The 22,744-nt window shown below is 46.8% G+C and overlaps 1 protein-coding gene across 12 annotated transcripts in view; it reads left to right on the top strand.

Moving 5' to 3' along the window:
* SEC31A (SEC31 homolog A, COPII coat complex component) overlaps positions 1-22,744 on the top strand; it is a 236,320-nt gene that overhangs the window by 124,486 nt on the left and 89,090 nt on the right. For all 12 annotated transcript variants that reach the window (XM_029598987.1, XM_029599022.1, XM_029599015.1 and 9 more), the window contains exons 18-20: positions 10,260-10,405; positions 12,165-12,338; positions 20,627-20,791. In XM_029598987.1, coding sequence (XP_029454847.1) covers positions 10,260-10,405; positions 12,165-12,338; positions 20,627-20,791 — 485 coding nt within the window. The remainder of the gene's footprint in view (positions 1-10,259; positions 10,406-12,164; positions 12,339-20,626; positions 20,792-22,744) is intronic.

The following is a 22,744-nucleotide window of genomic DNA, read 5'->3' as shown; positions in this document are numbered from 1 at the left end:
CCCCACAAGGTCTGTGTCCTATACCTGGGGGCCTCACACAATGTGCACTGCTGTTCTGTTTGTGCTCAGATGACACCCAATGGTCGTCGAGCATGCCTGGATAAGATCAACAAATTGTTTGGGGCCAAGAAGTCAGATTCTTTGACCTCTGTGTCGGGGGTGTTGACACCCCATGGCAAGGAAGACCCTGGAGGTGTTGGAGCAGTCTTGTCCTTTCCCTCATCAATCCCCCAGCTTGGAGGTAGGTGCTGAGGATTGGCCCATATCTGTTTCTTCCCTCTCTAGGTCTGGGTCATCGTCGTCATCCTCTGCATCGGGGAAAGACCAGGCCAAGCAATGGTGGAAACCAAGGAAGCACCAACATCGGTCACCTTCCTCTCATGGCTCCAAGCTCAGGAAGGCGCCGGCTTTGCCCATAACACCCTCAAAGCAGCCCCATACCGACGAGGCGTCAACGCCTGTCAAAGTCAAGGGCCCGAGGCAGTCCCCACTGATGGCGGTGCTGGGCACTGGTTCCCTTCAGGGCTCCGAGGAAACCAGGTTACACCGCCTCCTCCTCAGGCTGTACTGTCATCGACAGCATTTGAGGAGGAGTTGGAGTGCAGGGTGCATCTGGTGGGGTGAGCCCTACAGGGTATCGAGCCGCTGGCCTCTGTGCCTCCACCACCGCTGGAGCCTGCACCATCCATGCTAGCACTGTTGCTGGAGTGCTTGGACCTCCTCCTCGGTGCACTGCCGATGCAACCTGTGCCGATACCCTGGGAGCCCTTGCTACCAGGAGGGACACAGATGAGACCACAGTCAGAAACGATTCTCATTGAAGATTTCTCTGAGGAAGGGCCATCAGCTCCAGTGGGCCCCCCCCCCCCGCGGACTGATTCCACGGCCACCAAGCCTCGGGTTACTGGTGCCCGTGACACCATCGATGCCCTTGGTACCTACGATGCCCCCAGGGCCAGATATGCTGTCTGTGCCTGAAGGGCTATCTGTGCCCCCGACGCCCCGGCCCAGGTTTGTAATTCAGGCTCCTGCACCGGTGTCAGCAGGGAGTGAAGTTGACACCCTGTACAACCCCTGGGAAAGTAAGCCTTCTGTCTCTTCCTCTGAGGACTCTGAGGATATACCTTCGGAGCCCTCTCCTCCAGAGGAGAGACGTTGCTCCCCTCCAGAGGACCTGATATTCTCAGGTTTTGTAAGAGCAATGGTGGAGTCAGTCCCTTTCCAGCTCCTTATTGAGGAGGAATCCAGGCATAAGATGCTGGAGATCCTTCAGTTCATGGATGCCCCTAAAGAAGTAGTCGCGATCCCAGTCCACGATATCTTTAAAGACTTGGTTAGCAGACTCTGGGAACACCCAATCTCAGTCCCTCCAGTAAATAGTTTACCTGGTGCAACCATCTATTGGGTTCAAGAGGCGCTACCTCCCACCCCATCTGTGGTTGTGGAGTCCGCCCATAAAAAAGCAAAAAGGTCCCGCAACCATGTCTCCCGCCTGCCCCTCCCCCCCCCCCAAGGCGTGAGCACAAGGCCGTGGATGCCCTGGGCCGCAAAGTCTTCCAGGGATCCATGTTGGCAGCCTGCTTTGCTTGCTACCAGTTATATATAGGCCAATATTCCAGAAATCTCTGGAAGCAGGTGCAGGATTTGGCAGACCGCTTCCTTCAACAATTTCAGGAGAATTTCCTAAAAATTGTGCAGCAGGGATTGGAATGCAACAAACAAAGTTCGATCTGCATATAATGTCTTTGAGATAGCAACAAGAGTGGTCGTGGTGGGCATTGGGGCTCGTCGGATGGCCTGGCTAAGAGCCTCTAACCTCCGGCCCAAGGTATAGCACAGTATCGCTGACCTACCTTGTACTGGAGAGAATCTCTTCGGAGACAAAATCAAGGAGGCAGTAGCGCAACTCAAAGATCATCACGAAACCTTGCAGCATCTGTCAGAAAGCACCTCAGACCCCCAGTCCTCAAGTAAAAGATCCTTGAGGCAGGGTCCTCGACGACCATTCTACCATCTGAGAAAGTACTACCCTCCAGCAAGCAGGGCACAACCTCAGAGGCCTGGACCGAGGTCTCGGCCTAGGCAACAGCATGTCCCCAGAACTCAGCCAGCACCGCATCAGACCCCTGCCACAGGTTTTTTACTGGCTGCGAAGGAGTTTAAGCCAGTCACCAGTGCAGCCAGCGGTGGGTCCTCTGATCGGAGGTCTTTCGCGAACCGTTGGAGAGCCATTACCTCAGATCGGTGGGTCCTGTCCATCATCCGCCAGGGATACTGGTTACATTTCCAGGAGACCCTGCCAGACTCTCCCCCGTGTCTATCTTGGAAGTCTTCCAGGGATCAGGAAATACTTCTCAAGGAGCTCTCCGTCCTCATAATGGCCAGAGCGGTCAAACCCGTACCTCCTGATCAGCGGGGAAGCAGATTCTACTCCAGGGATTTCCTTATCCCGAAGAGAATGGAAGGCTTTCGCTCAATTTTGGATCTGAGGGCCTTGAACAAGTTCCTCACACGGGAGAAGTTCAAGATGGTCGCACTGGGTATCCTTATTTCCCCTCCTGCACCAAGGGGACTGGCTTTGTTCCCTCGATCTACAAGATGCCTATGCTCACATAGGGATTTCCTGTGCCCACCACCAATATCTCCCATTTGTGGTGGACAAACACCATTTTCAGTACAGGGTGCTGCCCTTCAGACTGGCATCTGCACCCCGCATTTTCACAAGGTGCCTTGCGGTGATGGTTGCGCATCTGTGGAGGCAGCACATGCAAGTCTTTCCCTATCTGGACAACTGGCTTATCAAGGGCGCCTCCAGACAGGGAGCGCTGCAGTCCCTTCGGGCCACCATTCGAATCTTGGAGACCTTGGGGTTTTTAATCAATTACCCCAAATCCCAGCTGCTCCCTCCCCCGCATCTGAACTTCATAGATGCCAGCTTCAACACAGCTCAAGCCTGGGTGTTATTGCCCAGGGATCAAGCGATCACCTTGCCTTTGTTGGCGGAGACTATCTCGCGAAGTCGCCAGATCTTGGCGCACATGTTATTGTTTGTAGGTTATGGTAGGTTACTAAGGAGCAATCCACAACGCAAGGTATTGAGTGAAGCAATGAAAATTCCAAATACAAAAAAACTTCACTATACAAAATTGACAATCAACTTTTTGTGTTTTACTACTCAGATGTTAGAAAATGGAGGAAAAAAGACCTCAGAGCCTCATGTTTGTTCTATAAAGAACATTCAACATGTACGAGGTAATTGTAATCTTTGGTCTTTGGAAAACCCAAGATTTAAATTAAAATTTGGATGGTTGGAGGTTTTTCCAAAGACCAGTGATTACAATTACCTCGTACATGTTGAATGTTCTTTATAGAACAAACATGAGGCTCTGAGGTCTTTTTTCCTCCATTTTATAACATCTGAGTAGTGAAACACAAAAAGTTGATTGTCAATTTTGTATAGTGAAGTTTTTTTGTATTTGGAATTTTCATTGCTTCACTCAATACCTTGCGTTGTGGATTACTCCTTAGTAACCTAACATATCATATGTTCCATGTTCCATGGAACATATGATATGAACATATGATATGAACATATGATATGGATTACTCCTTAGTAACCTAACATACCATATGTTCCATGTTCCATGTATGTTCCATGTAAACCGCCTTCCCGGCGATAGTTTTCTCTGTTAATTGTGAACCGGAGTGATATGTATTGTATACAGGAACTTCCGGTATATAAAAACCTAAAAATAAATAAATAAATAAAATATCAAATCTATGATTTTCCTGATTATGTCGGCGGCCATACGTTGTGGGATAAATCCCACCTGGTCGGAGAGGACAAAAGAGGGTAAAAATTTATTTAATCGTAAAGCTAAGACCCTAGCCAATATTTTCAAATCCATATTGATTAATGAAATGGGCCTATATGACTCGCATAAGGAAGGGTCTCTACCTGTCTTTGCTAGAAAGAATATCCCTGCAATTTTTGAGTGCTCGGAGATATTTTCCCCCCTGTCATATATAATTAAAGTAGTTGACTAAAGGTATAGCTAAAGTGGAGGAACATTTCTGATAATAAGCCCTAGTAAAACCGTCAAAACCTGGGGACTTACCAGGTTTGAGGGTTTTTATTATATGTTGGACTTCAGCGATAGTAATGGGGTATCTAAGAATTGTTGTTGAGCGTCAGTGAGTGTCGGCAGGGAGATCGACTGCAAGTATTCTAGAATGTCTACATCAGTTATAGACGTATCCTTGCTATATAATGTAGAATAGAAATTTCAATCTCGCTAGCACCGGCACATCCTTGATTTTGGTGACTAAATTTTGTGTTTTTTGCGGCTTTTTAGCTTTTGCGGCTTTTTAGCTGTTGGTGGGGTTGTGCTAATAGCAGTCCTGACTTATCACCCCTTCATAATTTTGTTTAGTCAAGTCTAAAAGATGCGATATGTGATTATCATCCAGGTTATGTAATTTTGTTTTAGTCGCTATTAATGTATGATAAATACACTGGGATTGGTTGCGCATATGTTGACGGGATAAAGATTTGATATCCGTTAAAAGGGCATTTCGGGCCTTCTCTCTTTCGCATTTGTTGAACGCTATGTGGGAAATAAGCCCTCTAGCTACCATCTTGGAGCAGTCCCAAACGATTCCTTGGATAATAGAGGGTTGGGAATTCATGTAAAAGTAATTCTGTAGATAGTCTTGCAACTTAGTGACAAACACTTCATCACTGAGCAGGGACTCATTCAAACGCCAGTGGCGCATCCCACCCTCTCCTGAGGATGGTAGAAGGTCCAACCAAACAGGAGCATGGTCTGACCATGTTATAGAGCCTATGCCCGCTGCACGGAGTCTGGGTAGTAAAGTTCTATTAACAAGAAAAAAATCAATACGAGAATAAGTGGAGTGCACCATAGAATAAAAAGTGTAGGAACAAGACTGAGGGAAATTGTTGCCAGGCATCAACAAGGCACCAGTCTTCCATACGTGAGTGCAATGTATTCCTAGGTCCCGAAAAATAAGTATGGGAAAAGGAACTATCAAGTTCAGAGCAAGGTGTAAGATTAAAATCTTCCCCCATTATGATAAAATCCTCCCCATATAAAATAAGTAATCTACCAGTCTGGAACAAGAAGGTTTCTTGATTCATCGGGGGGGGGGGATGTTTTCACTCTCATGCAGACATGAGAGTGAAAACAGGAATATGAAACCCCGATCCCAGCCCTTCCCCCTCTATCAAAGTAATAGATGATAAAGCATATAAAATACAAAAACCTCTCCTAAGAAATCTTGAAATACCAATGTAAATAACCCAAAGGCTATACGGTAAAATTTGGAATACCAAAAGTAGATGAAGCATTTAGGTAATGTAGAATTCAGCATAAAATCTCTGGCCTAACTTGCAGAAAAGAAGAAAAAAAATTTCAGCATTGATCGGAGAGTGGCACATCATCTTTATTCAGTTGCCACCTTAGTCTCCGTCTTCCCTGGGCAGCACGCTGCCATCTTGGGGTCGGCTCAGGGGGTTACGTCATAGTAATGAAGCTGGAACCAAAAAGACAAACTCCCGTCCCACCTGCTTGAAGGCAATTGCCGCTTCTGCTGATGTTTTGATCCTGTATGCAGCACCATTATATTGGGAAAAATAGTGTGAGCGGGAAGAGCCATCGGTATTGTATGTTGGCAGATTGCAGTGTGGCGGTTACTTCTCGCAAGCCATATCGTTTACGTAAAGTGGTGGGCGCAAGATCATTATAAATTGAGATTTCCAGGCCCCTCCAGGACCAACTTCCCTTTGTCAACTCTAAGGATCTCCTCCTTCTGGGTAAAGCTGTGCAAATTAAGAACTATGTCTCTAGGCTTGTTGTCCCGTCTAGGCCCCAATGTTCTGTGGGTCCTCTCGATTTTGATACTTGTCTCTAGGCCTGAAACACTGATTCGTGGTTTTGCTTATTCATTAGAAGAAAGCTGCAAACTGCCACAGCAATTTCAGTGCAGTTGTGGAACTCCTCGGTCTCTGGGATTCCCCGAATCCGCAGGTTAGACCTTCAAGAGCAATTCTAGAGGTCTTTGATCTTCTCAGATAGCACTGCAAGTTCAGTATTCCAGGCCTTATTTTGCACCGCAAGAGAACTTAACGCTGCACCATGATTTTCTGTGTGCATGTCGAGATCGTCGACATGGTGGCCCAATGCTGATAAGTGCTCCTTCATCTCAGAAATTGAGATGAGTAAATCTGATTTGTGCTGGCGCATGTCTGCGCAAAGCTCGATGAACCACTCACGAAGTTCGGCCCAGGTTGGTAAGTCGGGCAAGACTTGCGAGCCTGCTGATTCGGTGAGAGGCGGCATAGACTATGCTTCCACATGCTGAGAACTCGAATTCCCGGTTTCACATTCGCCCTGGTCGCCATCTTCTGCTAGCAGCTCAGGTGGTACTTTACTAAATGCAAATTCCTTTAAATTGGCAGTTCTTTTTCTTGTAGCCATCATGGGTACTAAAACTAATAAAGAAGTGCAAACTACACCGAGGTTTAATCGTTTTGGCTGTACTTAAAGCTCAGTTTTTGATTGGGAAAACTCCTAGGGCGGTCAGCAACCCCCAGTCGTAAACATACTCATTGTTCCCTACAGATAGATGATTGCTTAATGACTATCGCCTTTTTGTTTTCCATTTTTCTTTTGGTTGGGGATTGGATCTCTCTCAAATTGAGGACTTGTATTGTGGACATGAGTGTTAAATTTTCCTAGTTTTGTGATGCTTTATTATTTGTTTTCTTACTCTGTCCCATATTTCTGTTCAAGATTATGTCTTGTATAATTTGAAAATGCATAAATAAAAAAAAAAAAAAAGAATGGGCTCCCCTGGGCATCATGTCTGTAACCCATGCAAGGTTTCAGGCAATTTTGGAGATACTTAGCCTTCCCAAGCTTTGTACACCTGCTGCCCAAGAGTAACAGGTTTCGTTTCTCATTATTATATCCTGGTAGTCCTGACAATGGAAGGCATGTCAAAAGTCCATATCGTCAAGGTGATAGTGGTATTTGTTGCCCAAACTAAGGTCAACATTCTTCAAAGAGATTTGCAAGGCTCTAGCATGAAGCTGTGTCTACACAATTGACAACCACATTTATCTCACTGTTGGGATTCAGAGTTGGACTTATAGAACAGAAAGTACATTTTCTGTAGAATAGAGACCAGCTTCTACCCTCCAAGAGTCTGATTTCTGTTGGTTTTCCAGGGTTTTCTTCCTGTTTTTGTCCCATCTTTCAAATTAAAAAAAAAAAAAAGTAGAAAAGATAGTTTTTCCCTCTAGCAAAGACTTTTTTTTTTTTTTGTGGGCTCATCTTGCTGGTATTTTTGTTTTCCCTTTTATTGTTAGACAACCCATAATAGTTCTCCCATCTGTTTGGATCTTTGTCTTGTTGCTATCAGAGAAAATGTAATTGCTTACTTTATAATTATCATTCTCAGATAGCAACAGAATAATGATATGCATGTAGCACCCACTTGTTCATGCTTCTTGGCCTTCACCCAGTGCATATCACCAGAGCTCTCTAATGCTGGAACCAAAGAGGCTGAACTTTCACTCTTTTCAGTTGGAGGGAGGAAGATAACAGTCTCTCTCCCTGGTCCTGTCTGGCTTTTATTCTCCTGATGTTGATGTACTGCCAGCATCAACATCAGGAGGTCAGTGCAGCTCTTGGGTCCCTCGATGTCAGTTCTTCCAGTGTTTTATTTTTATTTATTTATTTCGGATTTTTATATACCGGCATTCGAGATAGCAATCACATCATGCTGGTTCACATAGAACAGGGGTGCAAAGTAAAACATTAACTATAACAATGGTGCGGAAAAATGCAGTTACATTTAACAGGGAGACTAGAACTTGGCGAAGAAGGAAGAGAAAGGACAGATTATTAATTCAAAAAAGGCTAACGATAGTGGATGGAGTTGAGGGATGACGTTGAGTTGTTAAATCAATTGGAGTCCGGGAATGCTTGTAAGAATATCCAGGTCTTTAGTCTTTTTTTGAAGGTTGATAAGCATGGTTCCAGTCTGAGATTAGGGGGGATGGAGTTCCATAATGTTGGACTGGCTGTAGAGAACGCCAGTTGATACCAGTGGGCCAGACTTGCAAATCCTGAAGTGCTTTTCTCTGAAGTCAAGCTGGGAATGCTGCCCTCTAGGGATTATAATCACACGGACGTGACATCCGTAGACATTATGGTCAGCCCCCAGGCAAAGGAACACAACCATCATTAAGATCGTGATAGATATGATCCTTTTGCACAGGGGTACACTTCTCAAGCTGCTGGCTTTCTTCTGAGACATAAAATGACACAATGATGGGGAGGGAAACTGACCAATTGCCACCTCGATGCACCAGAACCAGTGCACCATGCAACTACCAAAAAAAGAGAAAAAGCTTATAAAGGCTTGAAAATCTACCTAAAGCGCAAGTAAAGGGGGGGTAAGAAAAGACCACGGGGCCCTGCAAAGTTGATTGCTGCAAATATGGGAAGCAAAACGTTACCTAGCAAGCAGGAGAGAGAGATGATCTGTCGCTTGTGAGCTCCACAGAAAAAGATGAGACTCCGGGTCCCCCACATGGACATGTGATAGTTTAACATGCTGTACATACCTAGTAGGGCATGCCCAAACTTTCTTGAAACTATGAACTTAAATTTCTGTGTCAGGCTCCATCTGATATCACCCATATGCGAGGACTGCCATCCTGCTTGCCTTGGAGAATTATAGCTAAGCGGCTAACTGTTCCTTATTTTACACCCCTGAGTCTTCTCCTTTCCAGATTCATATCATGAGTTGTCACTGGGGACATTAATTCCATTGAAAGAAATCTTTATAATATAAACTTTTATGTAATACAAAAAGTTATGTTAGAGGAACATCATGGTTCTATTATGAAGAAACTAAAGATAAAGAGATCTAGAGTAATGCATGCAGCCATAATATTGCCCCCAGTTTGGATCATCATAATGTTCTGATGAACCTTTTTTTCCCCCCCCACTGGATTTTTTTCTTGTTTTGTTGTCCCTATTGCTGTTCATACAGTACCATGCTTATGAATGCTACTGTCTGTAAAATATAATGCCTTGCTGTGAACATTCACCTTGTGTGGCATGTCTGTATTGCCCTTCAGGGTGATACCATACCAATACAGAAAATTCAGAAGAAAAGAAGAGATGATGGCAGCCCATTCAAAACCTTATGAGAATGCATGAAAGCAACAGGACTAAATATCAATTTCATAGAAACGCTGTCTCAGCTGGACTTGCCCTAGGGTATAGCTCAGGGCTACCCAAACCTGTCCTGAAGACCCCACAGCCAGTCAGGTTTTTAGGATACCCACAATAAATATACAGGAGATAAATTTGCATATATTTATATGCAAATGCTTCAGAAAATTAATCTAGAAAAATAAAGAATGCAGAGTTTCTGAAACTGATAGGAAAGATTATATATATATATATATATATATATATATATTTTTTTTTTTTTTTCCTTTTCTACTATATCCATTTCACACAGTTAAGTAAATGGAGCAGTGATTTTGATTTTAAGAACATATAAGGAATTGAATAATAATGCTTCATGACTATCTCTTGCTTTTGTACATCTTTATCATAGATGGTGCCTGTTTGGTTAAAATAAAAAATATATATATTTTTGCGCTGTGAAGTATGCAGGTTTTGGAGTTAGGACTTCTAAATTGGCCCTTCTGAAAATTTACTATGCCGGAATACCTGAATTTAGTCTCCTAGTTTCATTAGGTCGCTAAATTTAGGTTCTGATCAAGTGGGTTGCTACAGGAGTAGAGTTAGAGTGGAGAGACAAGTTAGGAGCTTAACACTGATTTTCAGAACTAGATGCCTAACATGGGAGATTAAATGTAGGTAAATAGTGTAGCTGAAAATTGACACCAACTTAGGTGCCCAGTTTTTTTTGGTTTTTATTTTTAAATATCAATCCTTTGTGTTTTACCCCTTTGCTTGGTTTGTGTGGTATTCACTGTCAAAGTGGAATTCTGCTTCAAATGTATGGCATTTTAATTGGTCTTATGGGTTTTGGATTTTCTGAAGTTTAATATTGTGTGCATAAATCAAAATACATTTGAATTTAATAGAATGCGTAGCATTGCACGCATGATATTTTCTGTAAAGAGTCCAAAAAAGTGTTATAAATGCAACAAAACATAAAAATGTGTATTCACTTGTATTCTTTAGATCTGCTGGGTGCTAGACTGGAGAATGAAGCGGACAGCCTTCTGCAGGCACAGGCATGTCTGTGCTATATCTGTGCTGGCAATGTAGAAAAGCTTGTCTCTTGCTGGACGAAGGCTCAGGATAGAAATAACCCATTGTCCCTTCAGGTGAGTGTCTGCATCCTTGTGCGTTTAATTTGTCTTGTTTACTATTAATGTGTATACAGTTTTCTTTTTTCTTAATTTAGCCCTAAATAATGTGTCCACATTCTAGAATACCAGTCATTTTGTGCACCATTGTTCCTGACATATCTGCCCTATCTGCCACTAAATATCAGTGTTTTCTGTTAGATAAAAGTCTATTGAAATCTGCCTTATTTTACAATTGTAAATTTGTTTCAGGGCAGTTTGACTGTAATATGAAATGGTGTTGAAATAGTATATGGCTCAGTACAAGGTGAACGTGGATATATCATTACATAGATGCAATTAATGTATAGTACAAGATGTACAGGTTAAATAAACAAGGATATTCCCTTCCCCATAGGTCTTACAATATGAGTGGGGAGATGGGAGGTATTTGCTGGAATAGCACAGTAGGTCAGAAGAGTGCGCATATTAAAGAAACTGAATATTTCCCTGTGGTAATGGAAAGCAAAGCCAAAGACTTAGAAGCAAAAGTGATCATAGGAGCAAAAATGAGTTAAGAGGGAAATGCATGTATTGAGAGAAGATACAGGAAGGAGTGCAAGGAGAAATAAGGGTTGAAATAGTACAAGACTTTGAAAGACCAGGTGAAGCTTGAATTTAATATGTGAGCAGTTGGGAAACTGATGGAAACCCTCAGTGAGGTAGGGGGGGCATGGGGACGACAAGGAAATTAACCGGAGGGGAAAATGGTTCCTGTTGCATTCTGAATAGAATGCAGAGGGGTAATTATGCAGATGAGGCCAAAGAGTAGGTGGTTACAGGAGTCAGGGTGAGAGAGAATCAGGACTCTGATATTCGGCCCACCGCCGGAAATATCGTATTTCCCACGGTTCGGGCCTTTGAAATTTGGGGGGGACCCGAAAACAATTTTTTCCCGAAATTTTGGGAAAAATTCGAACCAGGACGAATTAGGCAATTTCGTTCTCAACGAATGCACATCCCTATCGGATATGGACTTTGGCAGCAGAAGTAGACAGGGAAAGATGACACTTGTCTATGTTGTGGAGGTACAAGGGAACAAGGTTCAGTAAGAAAGTGGATATGTGGGAGATGAGGAAGAGTCAGATATTACTTGGAGACATAAGTACCTGGTCTGTGGGTGTCTTAGGTGCTTGAATGCCCCCAGTATTCAGCAAACTCCTTCACTATGTCCAGAGATGGGTAATTTATATTGTTTAGTATCCCCAATCATTTTGAAAAGTTGGCTCCAATGCTTGCAGACAAGGGGCCCTGAGTCTGGGAGAATGGTGATGCCTTGTACTGTACTGTCCTAAGTAAGTGATAGGAATTGCCAGAAATCTTCCACTAAAATGTGTTTTTTTTCTGCTTACTGTTGAAAATATGTCCAAAAAAATATTCAGGATGATTCTGGATAATGCTATTGTGATGTTTTACCTATTAGCAATCCCACTCAGTCATGCCAAAATGGGCACTACCGCATGAAGAATGAGTAGCTCATGAACTCAAAAGATAATTATTTCATCCTCTTAGCGTTGTTTACCCTTACTTGTTTTTTAAATTGTTTTCTTTTATATTGGTACTGGCACAACTAGAGCTTGTTGTGGTATATTGATGGCGAGCCTAAGGGATCCATTGTGCCAGGCCTTGGTATAGGCTGCTGCATGTGACCTGCCGACTGTGTGTTTTTCTGAACCATAATGTGCAGGAACTTGGAGTCACATGGTCCCCCTAATTTCTTTCTGCATTGTCTTTGTAGGACCTAATTGAGAAGGTGGTCATCTTGCGTACAGCTGTGCAGATCACACAGACCATAGACACGAATGTCGTAGGTGCTCTTCTTGCTGAGAAGATGAGTCAGTATGCCAATCTGCTGGCTGCACAGGGCAGTCTTGCAGCTGCATTGGCTTTCCTGCCAGCCAGTACCAACCAGGTGAAACGCGTCTTGCTCTTGTTTTGTGTGTTGCTCTCCATACCTCCGGAGTGAAGGAGCAGCCTAGTGATTACAGCAGCAGGCTGGGAACCAGGGAAGCCAGGGTTCAAATCTGTTTCTGCCACTAAAACTCCTTTGTGACCTTGGGCAAGTCACTTAATCCTCCACTGCCTCAGGTACAAATTTGCAGGGTCAGTCATCAAAATGCGTTATAAATGCTAGCGCACAGCGTGAATGCAAATTTTGGGAAGGGGTGGGATTTCAGAGGAGTTTGGGCAGGAATTATTAAAATGAGGGTCTCTCTCTCTCTCTCACCCCCCCCCCCCCCCACTGCGAAAAGTTTATTGCACCATGTCATACTACCTATTTCCATAAACACACCCCTTTTTCTTAGCTTGGGTGTTATGCATCTGTTATCGCATTTTGATAAATCTAAGGGTTAGATTGTAAGCCCTCTGGGGGAGCTGCTTTCTATATATCATGTGTCCAGAGAGGCCTGGACCATTTCCAGCTTTAGAAATCCCTAGCTGTAATAAAAAATAAAAAGTGATGACATATAAAAACAAAATAAGGCACCAAAAAAAAAATCTGTCCCATTTCCGTCCAATAGGGTGCTTATTAAAACAAGTTGTGAAACTTATCAAATGCCAAACAATTAGCCCTTGTCTAAATTTGAGGCCATCTTTGAGGATGAGACTCAGGCCAAATGGCCCTCCTTGCTCTCATCTCTGTTCGGCCGTGACTGAAAATTGCCTCGAGTTTGGGTTTCAAAAGGCAGGTGATCAAATCTAAAGTCCATATCCACTTTCGCCTCTCTTGTGGTCAGTGGAGCAAAAGTTCTTTCTGGATTAGGTGAGTATGGGCCACATTTTCTGTGATCAGTTGAAAATGCAAGTTTGAAGCTCCTTATTGGGCACTAATAGTGAAAACGTTAGTGACTCAAGATAGTGTAGAGTTTTCCACCATGGTATCAACTGACTGCAATCCTGTTATAAGCAGAGACTGCTGCTTTTCTGTAACAACTTGGCTGTCCTCAAATCTGACAGATCTTTCTGCTCCATGCCACCTCCTAGCATTGCACTATTGTGAGTGGTAATGGAGCACCGTATTGAACATGCAGTTCTGTGGTGTGCATGTTTTATTTCCTTAAAAGCTAGTGCCTTGATAGGAGAGCATTCAATGCAGTCCAGCTGTATGCACTATAGCTAAGGGTATTTCTGGCATATGTTCAAGCTCTAAGCGTGTGGGAGAGGGAGATAGCTACATTGTTTGGTCCCTTTGGTTCGATCTGAGTTAGGAGAATTATATTGCTGAATGAGTGGGAGTTAGAGGGAGCAAGAGTGGGAGGACTATCCCAGGTGAGTCTGAAAATTGGAGAGTTTGAAATTTATTCTGAAGTCTGGAAGGAGAGAGGTTATGATGTGGCAGCATAACAAACTGTGTGACTGGGTGTGAACTGTTTTTCTGCTTTGTTATTGGCATTCATTTTATTGCATCTAGGATGGGTTCTGTTCAGCTTATGTTTCCTGATACAGCCTAGCAAGAAGACAAAATATTGGATATAAGTTAGTCTTGGAGGCACCCATTACTGTATGAAGAGTGTTTCTCCTAGGACAAGCAGGATGGTAGTCCTCACATGTGGGTGACTTCATCAGATGGAGCCCGGCATGGAAAACATTTGTCAAAGTTTCTAGACCCAGGAAGTTTCTAGAAACTTTGACTGGCAGACTGAGCATACACAGCCTGCTGCTATCCACACGTCCACGCAAGGTCCCCTTTCAGTCTCTTCTTTTCCGCGGTACAGTAGACTCGCGGTTATGGACCTCGAAACCCTTGAAAGCATTTTTGCTGTATTTTGGGGGGGTTTTCTGCGTTGGGTCCCCCTTCACATTCAGTTCCTCTGGTACGTACCCTTGGCTTTTTGCCATCGCTATTCTCGGTCGATTCCCAACTCCCGTTTCTGGGTCCCTGTCTGTCATCGACCGCGTACCAGCCTCTTTTTCAGTGGCGTCAGGTTTTTGACGGTGCCCCCAGTGCCTGCGGACTATGTCCATCACAGATCCGCATGAGGAGTGTATCTTCGGCCTGGGGGCCTTGCACAATGTCCGAGGGAGTTGTTTGTGTGATTAAATAACCCCAAAGGGCGTTGTGCTCACCTGGATAAATTGTAGAAGCTTTTGGCTGTCCAAAACCCTCCACTTCGGCATCTGTATCTTCCATGCCTAAGGACCACGGTGAACCGTCCCTGTCCTTTCCCCTGGCGGTCCCGCTCTCCAGTACCCCTAAGGATTGCGGAGAGGGAGATTAATCCTCAGTGTTCTGTTCCCTCCCCCTAATCTCGAGGTTGTCGTCATCCTCTGTGCCGGGGAAAGACCGAGCCGAGCACCAGAACCCCAGGAAGCATCGACACCGGTCACTGTCCCGACATGGTTCTGGAGCAGCATTGGTGGCCGCCGAGCCACCATCAAAGCAGCACCGGTCACCGGAAGCCCCATCCTCCGGTGCCCCAGGTAGCCTGAGATGTTCCCCACCAGCACCGGTGCTGGGCACCACGCCCCTTATGATTCCTCAGAGGGTGTACCAGCAATGCCTCGTCCCCCTCCATCAGTCCTTACTACACAGGACCTCCAGGAGGAGTTGGACTGCAGGGTGCAATCGACGGTGCTCAAAGCGCTTCAAAGCATCAAGCTGCCGGTGCCACCGGCCCCGATACCGGAGTCCGAGCCTCTGCCTTCGATGCTCGTGCCCCTGCTGGAGTGTCTGGATGTTATTCTTGGCACCTTACCGATGCAACCAGTGCCCGAGAGGCCTCCGATGCCTCCTTGGCCGCTGATGCCCTCCACTGGAGCAATCCCGATTTCCGGGTCCGAGGAGGAGGATGAAGCCAGGGGGACTTGGGCACCCATGTCCGTGGTTCCCCGGACTGCCGCCTGTCCCCCACAGCCCTCTGTGCCTTTGGTCCCCACCCTTGGCGTCCAGACCCTAGTGAGGAGGAGGGCCCCTATGACCCGAGGGACGATGACTCCTCAGAAGCATCGTCTGAGTTCTCTGACGACCCCCTCTCAGAGCCTTCCCCTCCGGAGGAGCGGCGTTGCTCCCCGCCCGAGGACCTGTTGTTCGCCAGCCTTGTAAGGGCCATGGCTGAAGCCATCCCCTTAAATGTCGAAGGAGAATATCAGTCATAAGATGCTGGCGGTCCTCCAGTTCTTCGATGTCCCAAAAGAGATCGTGGTGGTGCCTGTCCACGACATCTTTAAGGAGTTCCTCCTCCACATGTGGGAACACTCTGTGTCTGTTGCCCCAGTGAACCAGAAGGCTGATGCGACTTATCTCATCCAACAGGCCATGGGCTTTGAACGACCGCACTTATCCCACCAGTCTGCAGAGGTGGAGTCCGCACTCAAAAAGGCCAGACACATGCTTCTGCCCCTCGGGCGTGAACCCAGGGAGCTAGATGGCATTGGGAGAAAGATGTTGCAGGGGGCTATGCTGGAGGCCCATATTGCGGCCTACTAGCTGTACATGACACAGTATGACCGTAACTTATGGAAGCAGGTCAAGAGTTTGCGAAGGGCCTTCCCCCAGCAACAGCAGGAGTCCCTTACGGCCATTGCCACGCTGGGCCTTGAGGCAGATAGACATGAGGTCAGATCTACCTACGACGTCTTTGAAATTGCAGCCCACCTAGCTGCCGGGGGTGTCAGCACCAGATGGCTGGCTTGGCTCCAATCTCTGACCTGAGGTTCAGGACAGGCTTGTGGACCTCCCCTGTATAGGAGAGAACCTGTTTGGGGACAAGGTGAAAGAAGTCATGGTGCAGCTGAAGGATCAGCATGATACCCTTCAGCAACTCTCCGCCAGCCCCTCTGAAGGCCCTTCCACCGCCAGGAAACCTTCCAGGCTGGGCTTTCACAAGCCCTTCTACCGGCCAAGGAAATATTTCCCTCCAGCTGCCCGTACTCTGCCATCTTGGCCCAGCCCCAGAGGCTGCGGTGGGTACCGAGGGCCCAACCAGCCCCCCAGCAGGCCCTATCTGCTGGCTTTTGACTGGTGGCAAGGGGGCACGAGCCAAACGACGGTTCTCATGGCAGCTGATCATCCAGTTGATGGCAGGCTCCTTTGCTTCTCCCGCCATTGGGAAGCAATCACGTCAGACCGTTGGGTCCTCTCCATTATCCGCCAGGGCTACCGCCTGAACTTCAGCAGGCTCCCAGAGATTGCTCCCCCATGTCCATTGTGGGATTCGTCCGCCCATCAGATCGTTCTCCAATCGGAACTTTCCGCCCTTCTAGCAGCGGGTGCGGTAGAACCAGTTCCCCGCGAGCAGTGGGGCACGGCTTCTACTCAAGGTACTTCCTCATTCCAAAGAGGAATGGCAGCTTGCACTCCATTCTCAACCTCCGGGCATTAAACCGTTTTCTCGTAAGAGAAAAATTCAAGATGGTGTCTCTGGGCACGCTGATCCAGCTCCTCCGAAGAGGAGACTTGCTCTGCTCCCTCGACTTAAAGGAGGCTTACGCCCATATTACAATTGTCCCATCGCTTTCTAGTGGGTACGGCACATTTTCAGTACAAAGTGCTGCCCTTTGGGTTGGCATCAGCCCCACGCGTCTTCACAAAATGCTTGGCGGTGGTGGCTGCCTACCTCGGGCATTGCTCAGTCCACATCACGACTGGCTGATCCGAAGCGATTCACACTCCAGGGCCATGAATGCTTTAGCCTTGACGCTCAGCACCTTATAGACTCTAGGGATGTTATCAACTTTCCCAAGTCACAGCCCAATCTGTCTCCACGGCTGGATTTTATCTGTGCCAGGTTGGATATGTCACAAGCAAAAGCTTTTCTGCCCAGGGATCGAGTGGTCACCCTCTCCTTGCTGGCTACCCTCATTCGCAACAAAATGATGGTACCAGCCCTTCTGCTGCTCCGCCTGCTGTGCCACATGGCGGCCTCTGTCCACGTGACCCCCTTGGCCTGCCTCCGCATGAGGGACCCACAGTAGGCCTTGCGGTATCAATGGCAGCAGGCATCCCAGGATCTGAAGCACCAGTGACTGTCACAGACCCTCTCCGTCTCTCCCTAGCCTGGTGAAAAGCCCTGTCCAATCTGGAACTAGGACTCCCATTCCAGCCCGCTCCACCCCAGGTGCCCCTCACCACCGACGCCTCGCCTCAGGGGCGGGGGGGCCTACATGGATGGCCTGCATACTCAGGGCCTTTGGACTGCAGCCGAGTCCCGTTGCCAGATAAACTTTCTAGCGTTGCAGGCGATCCGGTACGCCCTGTGGGCCTTTCAGGACAGGCTGTCCTCCAAGGTCGTCCTCATCAGAACGGACAACCAGGTGGCTGTGGTACATCAACAAGCAGGGAAGTACGACTCCTTCCCCCTCTGCCAGTAGGCGATACAGGTCTGGGATTGGGCCCTCTCCAAGGGGATGTATCTGCAGGCCACATACCTGCCGGGCCACCTAAACACATTGGCAGACCACCTCAGCCGGATCTTCCAGCCACAGGAGTGGTCCCTGAACCCGGCAGTAGCAGTTAGCCTATTCCGTCGCTGGGGCACACCAGACATGGACCTGTTCGCCTCTCCCCACAATCACAAGGTGAACATGTTCTGCTCCCTTATTCCAGGGAAGGACCACCCAGCCTGCGACACGTTCTCCCTTCACTGGAGTCAAGGTCTCATGTACATGTACCCCCCAATTCCGTTCCTCTCGAAGACTCTGACGAAACTACGAGAGGACAGGGGGACCATGATCCTCGTGGCACCCTCCTGGCCAAGGCAGGTGTGGTTTCCTCTGCTCCAGGACCTGTCCATGAGCGCTCCGGTTCCACTGGGGATGGCTCCCAACCTCCTATCACAGAACTAGGGCACCACCCGAACCTCCGGGCCCTGGCCCTCACAGCGTGGATGTTGAGTGTATGATCCTCTAACCCTTGCAGCTCTCAGATGGGGTCTCCAGGGTCTTGATTGAATCCCGGAAACCTTCCACTCAAAGATCTTACTGCTTAAAGTGGAAGTGTTTCTCCACCTGGTGCAGGGGCCACGGACTGGACCCTTTCTCCTGCCCCCCTCCCCCGCCTGCTGGATCATCTATGGCACCTGTCCGAGTCTGGCCTCTAGACCAGCTCGGTCTGAGTACACCTCAGCGCTTACCACTAGGGTATCACCGTGGCGCCCATTTCAGTCTAGCTGCTGGTCGGGCATTTCATACAGGGCCTGGTCCAACTCAAGCCCCCTCTTCACCTGCCAGCAACCCCGTGGGATCTCAACGTCGTCCTGGCGAGGCTCATGCGGCATCCATTCGAGCCTCTCAAATCCTGTGACCTGGAGTTCCTCACCTGGAAAGTTATGTTTTTGGTGGCGATCACTTCCGCTCGCAGGGTTAGTGAGATCCAGGCCCTGGTTACGTATGCTCCCTACACGAAATTTTTCCATGATCGTGTAGTGCTGCGCACGCATCCAAAATTTCTGCCAAAGTTGTTGACTGCTTTTCACATCAACCAGTCAATTATCCTTCCCACGGTTTCATTCTCACCTAGGGGAACATGCCCTTCACACCTTGGACTGAAAGCGGGTGCTCACCTTCTACTTGGACTGTACAGCGAGCCACAGACAGTCCACCCAGCTCTTTATATATTTGACACCAACAGGCTGGGAGCAGCAGTGGGGAAGCAGACCCTATCTAACTGGTTAGCGGATTGCATTGCCTTCTGCTATGAGCAGGCAGGACTCCAGCTGGCCGGTAGGGTGAAGGCTCACTCTGTGTGGGCTATGGCAGCAACAGTGGCCCATCTGTGTGTGGTCCCTGTCTCCGAAATCTGCAGAGCCGTGACCTGGAGTTCACTCCACACATTCACGGCTCACTACTGCCTCGACAAGGATAGTCCCCAGGACAGCACTTTTGCCCAGTCTGTCCTCTGCAGTTTATTCCAGCCTTGAACCCAACTGTTCTCATCGTGCTCTTTGTGGGGCCAGACTCCCTGTTTTTCCCACAGCGCCGCAGTTGTGTTGTGCTCGTTGGCATCTTGTTCAGCTACTGTGGGTCCCTCTGATTGCAGGGGACAGTCTGGAGCTCTGTAATCAACCACATGTGAGGACTACCATCCTGCTTGTCCTAGGAGAAAGTGGAGTTGCTTACCTGTAACAGGTGTTCTAGGAGAATCTAGGACAGCAGGATGTTAGTCCTCAGGAATCCCGCCTGTCTCCCCACGATGTTGGGTTCATCTTCGGTTTGTTGTTTTTTCTCTCTCGTGTTTTTGCTATGTTACGAGACTGAAGGGGGACCTCTCGTAGACGCGCGGATAGCAGGCTGGGCATGCTTAGTCAAGAAACTTTGACAAAAGTTTTCCGTGCCGGGCTCCATCTGATGATGTCACCCACATGTGAGGACTAACATCCTGCTGTCCTAGGAGAACACCTGTTACAGGTAAGCAACTGCGCTTAACTCACATTCCCTCATCTTATAGGTCTGTTGGTTGAAACTTAAGAGCGTTAATTTCTTGTGGACACACCTCTATATATAAATTGAGGTGTGTCCACAAGAAATTAACTTTTATAAAGCACAAATGAATGTCACATTGGTTGGTGTTTTACAGTCTGTGAAGCTTTTGTGCCTTAGTAAATGTTAATTGAAAAAAATGTATGTAGCCCATCATGGGACAGTCCAGCTACTGTTCTAGTGTGCATTATAACACAGCACAAGAAAAGACCATAGAGTGACTGAAGGCTCTTAGTGCCAAATAGTTTCAGAATAACTTGCCTAATTTGTAAATCCAGCAGGTAGGCATTATCCTCCTCCATTGCATGCTATTCAAAAGCTCATTTGCTGCCATTTCCCTGGAGGCTATTCATACTTTTCTAGTTTTATCTAACACAATAAGTATAAACTTTGTTTTGATATTACTATTATTTATATAACAGAACTCAAGAAAACCTAAAAACTTTCAAAAAAGATCTAAAAACATAGATGTTCACCAAAGCATACCAATTCACCCAATGAACAATACAATGCCAATCCCCTCTGGTCTAACCTTAAGAAAACTGAAACTCAACACAAGCATATATTATAACAAAGAATTGAAACGTGAAAAAAACTGAAAAGCATCTAACTTGTATATGATGTCTCTGTTAACAATCATTTGAACCTTTTTTTTGAAAACCTTGTTAACCTCCTCAACCTTGTAATCCATCGTATTTTTGTAAACCGTTATGATGGCGAAACCGAATGACAGAATATAAAACTCGATAAATAAATAAAATATATGTATATATATTTTTGTAGCCAAACATCATGCAGTTGCGTGACAGACTTTACCGAGCACAAGGAGAGCAAGTACTGGGATCCACAACCGCAGTAACAGTACCAGCACCTGAATCCAGAGGAAGACCTGGACCTACTATTGGCCAGATGGAGATGCCACAAGTTCCAGTCGCGCCATATTATCAGGTAAATGTCTCAGGAGATTTTGGTGTAAAACAGGAACCTGTGAGCTTTCTTGGAGTTTGAGGTTCTATAATTTGTAGTCTTTTTTTTGTCACCAGATATAATGCTTAGGTTTCAGGGAACGTGATAAGTGGTGTTTGGACTTGATTGGTGCTGTCACTGAATATGTGTGAAAAAGTCTTTACACAGGACATAAGTAATATAATTGGAAGTGTTTGCTGAGAGCTGCAGCTGTTCATGTGAAACCAGGGGAAGTCACAGAAAAGCTTTCTTTTCATACTAAAATCTTAAGGTAAAGTTTATGGTCTGTCTTCCTTTTTTTATTTTATTTTTTTAATTTTTTTTTCCTAAAGTAGCACTGCTCATTTTGGCTTCAGTCATCTAAGCATGGCACTAATTATACAATTGCACTAGACCCCTTATGACCCCTGGGAAGAGGAGGCGTCCTTATCCTCCACTGAAAAATCTGAGGATCTTCCCTCTGAGCCTTCTCCTCCAGAGGAACAGCAAAATCGGTGCCTTTCCAACTTTAAACTGAACAAGAATCTAGCACAAAATGCTCGAGATTCTGCAGTTTATGGATGCTCCTAAAGAGGTCATGGCAGTACCTGACATTTTCAAAGATTTGGTGGCCTGCCTTTGGGAGCACCCCATATCGGTACCTCCTGTGAACCCTAAGACAGATACCGTTTACCTGGTCCAACCTACCACCAGGTTTGAGCACCGTCAGCTCCCCCATCAATAGGTGGTTGTAGAATCTGCCCTGAAGAAGACAAAGAGGATCCGCACCCATGTCTCTGCTCCCCCAGGGCGAGAGCATAGAGTCCTTGATGCCCTGGGTCGCCATATTTTTCAGGGTGCGATGTTGACGGCCCGTATTGCTTGTTACCAGCTATACATAGGGTCAGTATTCCAGAAATCTGTGGAAGCAGGCCCAGGAGTTCAGTGAGGGCCTGCCACTACAATTCCAGGAGGGAATTCCAAAAGATCATTCAACAGGGCTTTGAGTGCTCTGCACTCAAGTATGCTCTGCTTATGACATGTTCGAGGCAGCTATGAGAACCACTGCAGCAGGCATCAGGGCTCGGCGAACCGCATGACTGTGTGCCTCTGATCTTCGCCCTGAAGTCCAGGACCCACCTGGCTGATTTGCCATGTTCAGGGGACAGTCTGTTTGGTGACAGAATTAGAGGCAGTGGCACAACTGAAGGACTATCAGGAGACTCTTCAGCAACTGTCAGCCAGTTCCTCTGACACTTAGCCACCCAAAAAGCCCCCTTGGCAATACCTGAAGTGCCCTTTTATTGGCCACACAAATACTATCCGCCAGCACCGAGATCCAGGGCCCAACGCCTTCCTGCCAGGGTGAAGCCGAGATAGCCTCAAACCCCACGGACAACTACAGTCCCGCCGCAGAACCCCACTATGAGGTTTTAACTGGCAGTCAGGGAGCATGAGCCAACCTCCTTTGCAGCACACCATTCCCCCTGTCGGGGGTCGGCTCCAGCTGTTCGTAGATCGATGGACCTTGATTACTTCTGACCTTTGGGTCCTGTCCATTGTGCCTCAGGGTTACCAGTTGCACTTCCAGCGATTTCCACCCCGCTTACCTCCGTGTCCCCGGTGGCGGGGAGCAGGGGATTTGCAGATACTTCTGATAGAGCTTTCCACCCTCGTACTGGCTCAAGCAGTCAAACCCGTTCTGCCCAGCTAGCAGGTTCTATTCCAGGTATTTTCTAATCCCCAAGAAAATGGGTGGCCTCTGACCCATTCTGGATTTGAAAGCCTTAAACCGTTTTTTGGTGAAGGAAAAGTTCAAAATTGTTTCGCTGGGCACACTGATCCCCCTTCTCAAAGAAGGAGGCTGGCTCTGTTCCCTCAATCTAAAAGATGTAAACACCCATATACCCATCTTTCAGAGGGATCGACAGTACCTACGATTCCTAGTTGACGGGA

The sequence above is a fragment of the Rhinatrema bivittatum genome, chromosome 1, assembly GCF_901001135.1.
Source record: "Rhinatrema bivittatum chromosome 1, aRhiBiv1.1, whole genome shotgun sequence".
NCBI classification, from domain to species: domain Eukaryota; kingdom Metazoa; phylum Chordata; class Amphibia; order Gymnophiona; family Rhinatrematidae; genus Rhinatrema; species Rhinatrema bivittatum.
This window is presented reverse-complemented; position numbering and strand designations above follow the sequence as displayed.